General features: G+C 31.8%; 1 protein-coding gene across 1 annotated transcript in view; it reads left to right on the top strand.

Moving 5' to 3' along the window:
• The window catches only part of LOC130824951 (uncharacterized), a 2,278-nt gene extending 1,065 nt beyond the window's left edge, over positions 1-1,213 (top strand). Inside the window, exons 2-3 of the mRNA XM_057689973.1 lie at positions 149-307; positions 455-1,213. Of these exons, the coding sequence (XP_057545956.1) occupies positions 149-307; positions 455-1,213 (918 nt within the window). The remainder of the gene's footprint in view (positions 1-148; positions 308-454) is intronic.
• The last annotated feature ends 3,701 nt before the right edge of the window (positions 1,214-4,914 follow it).

Below are 4,914 nucleotides of genomic sequence, written 5' to 3'. Positions count from 1 at the left end.
ATGCAAAGAAGATTTTTCTGGGGGGGGTCTCAATGAGGGCTCAAGGTGCTACCCTACAGTCAAATGGGCTGATATTGAACTGCCAAAGGAAATGGGGGGCCTAGGTGTGGGGAACATACTGCACAAAAACATGATTCTCTTATTCAAGTGGTGGTGGAGATTCTCAGAGTCGGATAATACACTGTGGAAAAGAATTATTCAATCGGTCCATGATATGATTGGGGAAAAAGCATCGATGGAAAATTTCAGCAAAGTCAAATCTCGTATGTGGGCAAGCTTGATGAGCAATGAGCCGGAAACAGTCAAAGTGAGAACGATCATTCAAGACGGCATGTGTTTAAGAGTGGGAAATGGTGCCTCAATTCTTTTCTGGCATGATAAATGGTGTGAAGTGGGGATTTTAAAGAATATTTTTCCAAGACTTTTTGCAATATCACTTTAAAAGAATCTGCAGATATGCCAAATGGGATTTTGGGAAGGAAACACTTGGGTTTGGAACCTGCTTTGGCGACGTTTTTTGTATGATTGGGAGTCCGATGATGTACATTCTCTGCACTTAGTCATCGAACAAAATGGGCCGAAAAATAATTCAGAAAATGGGGTAATGTGGAAACGAACTCATGTTGCATCATACCCCACCAAATGCATTCAAGAATCCTACAATAACTCTCTTGGTGCATCCATTCCCAAATCTCTAGTTTCAATTGTATGGCAACGTTTTATCCCTCCCAGAGCAAGATTATCTGTGTGGCTGGCATATAAGGAGAAGTTGAAAACAGGGGATCTCCTTTTGGAGAAAGGAATCATTGGCCCGCAAAATGCATGTTGTCCCTTTTCCAATACTGAATTGGAATCAAACTCTCACATTCTTTTTACTTGCAGATTTGTTTGGAGCACATGGATGGAAATACTTAGATGGTGGAACCTTTCTGGACCTCTCCATAGCACTTTTTCAAGTTTCAGTATTCAATGGATTGGCTTGCTCAGTGATAAGAAGCACAAAGACATCTGGAGTCTTTCTCTTGGTTGCGTTATTTGGTCGTTGTGGTATGAAAGGAACAAGATAAAATTCGAAGAAAAGATCCCCAACTTTCATAATTTTATCATGTCACTGAGATCGAGAATAGGTCTTTGGGCAAAGGAGATGCTTGGTACCCCTGGCTATGCACCAAATGTTATTTTTAATGTAGATTCTTTCATTCTGCAGTTTTGAATCCATGATTTGTATTATTGATGGCATGTATGGTGTGTAAGGTGTTGTGTCCTATCTTTGGTGTGTAAGGTGATACCTATAATATCGTGGTGTTGATAGGTAGGTGGTGTTTAGAATGGAGCGTAAAACAAACAATTACGTTCTTGTGAGCATAGGCAAATCCTATGCTGTGGTGTGTGGTCTGTATCCTCCGCCCCTCTTCCCCCTGGCTTTTTCCTCACAGGGGTTTTTTATGCCGGGGGGGTGTGGGTGTCGGGGCTCAGGGTTCTTTTTCCCTCCATTTATTGATTCCGAATTTCCAAAAAAAAAAATGTACATATATATATATATATATATATATATATATATATAAATAATATATATATATTTATATATATATATAATATATATATATATATATATATATATATATAAATATATATATATATATATATAATATATATATATATATATATTATATATATATATATATAATATATATATATATCATATATATATATATATGTATATATATATATATATATATATATATATATATATATATATATATATATATATATATATATATATATATATATATATATATATATATATATATATATATATATATATATATATATATATATATATATATATATATATATATATATATATATATATATATATATATATATATATATATATATATATATATATATATATACATACATATATATATATATATATATATATATATATACATATATATATATATATATATATATATATATATATATATATATATATATATATATATATATTGAAGGTTAATAGGAGGTTGAGAACTCTCTAGAGGGGGGGTGAATAGAGAGTTTGGGCTTTTAAAATTTTTCTGGTAGTTGTCTCAAGAGTTTGAGGAGTCTTGTCAAAACTGTTTTCTGAAACAGCTTTGTAAACGATAGCGTATGTGCGGAAAAAATAAACTTAAAGAATATAACACACGATATGTTAACGAGGTTCGGTTCTAACCAACCTACTCCCCGCCTATGGGTTCTCTATCAACCCGTAGGATTTCAACGCCTTTTATTAATCCGACTTTAATACAAAGAAGATCTCACTATCTCCTCTCACCAAGTTCTTCCCCTTGAAGAACCGTATTACAAGTCTCTTTAATAAAAGCAAAATCCCAAATCTCACAATAGAGATTTAATCTAATTGAACACTTTAAAAAGTATTCTTAAGTTTGGCGTATAAATCTAATTTTAACTCCTTTGAACTTTAAAGCCTATTACAAAATGCAGGAGTTAAATGAACTAAGAATGATCAAAATGGAAATTACAACACTTAGAACAAATCGCAAGAAGAGAGAAAGCAAATGAAGCACAAGATGTATGTTGTAAGTGTATGTCATGTATCTCCTTAGTTCTGAAAGGATGCCCTCTATTTATAGTGCTACGCCTCCACTTAGGTTTAAAAACAATAGGCTCCTTTCCGTTATAATCTTTGTTGACCTGATCATACAGCGCCTTACTTCAAGACCTTGAGGTTATCTTCAAAACTGACGTGTACTGACAGCTTGTAATAATTTCGTCATTGTATTTGAAATTGTCCAATACTTTGCTGCCACGTTAGTACTCATACGAAATCTTAAATTATATGTAAGAACCAGGTTCAACAATATATAGGTTAAGATCTATTATTAGAATAAATTCAAATAATATCCTATTAATAGTAAATTCTATTTTTAGCGCATTATCCACATAAGAGTAGATCTAGATCTTGCTAAAATATAGTCGTTCATTATTTTTAGCAAATGACATGTACCTTTAACTAAACCAATTATTAAATTAACCTTAGTTCATATCTAGGCATGTATTTAACCACGTATTTAACTTTCATACTTAATCAATCAAATTTTCTAATCATTTTATGACAATACGTGTAACAAAAATAGTTGACTTTATTTTAAATAAAAACAAAGCTACTTTTAATGAACCTTGACCTATTAAAATATTTCAAATATAATTCCAGGAACATTGTCTTGTAAAAAATATTACAAATATTATTACGAAATCAACTTTACTAAAATATGTTAATTTCATCAAGTCTTTGAAACAACCTTTCAAGACATGAAACAAACTTAAGATAAACTTAAGCTAATTAAGCACATTCTAGTGTCTTTGAACTTAAACATATTATCTATCATCAAACATATCAAATATGATTTTAGTTTAACTTAAACAACTAAATGTAATTACTTAATTTATTTGTTTGACTAATATGTGTTTTGAATTATCATCATCAAAGAGAATTAAGTCTTCAACCTCCCCTTAATACTTAAGAGAGTTGAGTCTTCAATCTCCCCCTTGATGAAAGTCAAAACCATATTTACTTAAATCATATTTCTCAGCTTATATAGATTGTAAAACATGATAATAAGTTCTTAAGATTTTAATATCAATTAATATGTTCGACAGGATTTAAAAAAAAACTTTCAAAACAAAACAATATAAAAACATAACAGTATAAATCAGTGAATACTACACTTCCAAACTATTATGATCATCATTCAAACATGCAAATAAGTTTCCAATTAAGTTACATGCAAATATAATCAATCATCATTACTATAGTGAAACATCACATCAAAACTTTTCAAATTTCATTTATGATTAGCAAATATTATAATCATGAGAATATGACTAATCATCTAGCAATATGATAATCAGATCATCTATGCAAATAATCAAAAATTAGAACATGCAAAAGCAAACCATATACAATTATTTTTGACATAACACAGTAATAAGTAAATCAAATATGCATATATTTTCAAGTATCAATGCATTTCAAGAACATATTATATTGCATTTCAAGAACATATCAAGAACATATTATATGCAAGGATGAATATGAACAGAGCATGCAAACATGAAACATGCAAACATGAACATGCAAATGCAAACGGACATATCAATAGAAATATGCCAAAATAAACCACAAAATAAATATTACACCTCTCCCCCTTTTTGACTTTTATCAAAAAAAACAGGGAAAGTCCTAAAATGTTGGGATTTGTTTTCAAAAGAAACTGTTTGCAAACCAAAAAAAAAAAATATTGGTCATCAATACATCATACGATTACTTCCTGGACCTCCTCTTCTGCTTTTTGGAAGGAGCAGGCTTCCCAGTAGTAACCTTGTCATCATCATCCACAAGAACTGGTTGAACCTCCACATCAACAACACCTACATCCTGCGGGTCACACGGCTTCTCATCATTCTGCTTCTCCTCTTCTCTCTGCTCTCCTGCCTCCTCCATCACCTCCTCCTTTGTTGGCATAGCAGCAGCATCATCAGGAACCTCTTCCTCCACAACCACATCCTCTACTACCATACCTTTCATTTCTTTCATAAAGGTGTCCAACATAGAAGTTAGGATAGACACTTTATCATCTAAAAACAGTAGGGAAGATTTTATTTCGCCAACCTCCAAGTCAAGAGACTGGAGGCGGAAAAGTGTAGTGTGTGTTTGGATATGAGGTTCAAGACGGGTTAAACGCTTGCCATGGATCTTTTGTAGATCCTCCTTATCAGCAGTAGATAAATTTGAGTATAACTCATATTTATCATTAACTTTAAAGATTCCCAGAGGAGGGAGGATTTCGCTAGACAAAGAAATTGGACCAGAGCAATCCACTTCCTCTTCATCAGAGAGCAGAT

The sequence above is a fragment of the Amaranthus tricolor genome, chromosome 10 (genome assembly GCF_026212465.1).
Source record: "Amaranthus tricolor cultivar Red isolate AtriRed21 chromosome 10, ASM2621246v1, whole genome shotgun sequence".
In the NCBI taxonomy this organism is placed as follows: Eukaryota; Viridiplantae; Streptophyta; class Magnoliopsida; order Caryophyllales; family Amaranthaceae; genus Amaranthus; species Amaranthus tricolor.
This window is presented reverse-complemented; position numbering and strand designations above follow the sequence as displayed.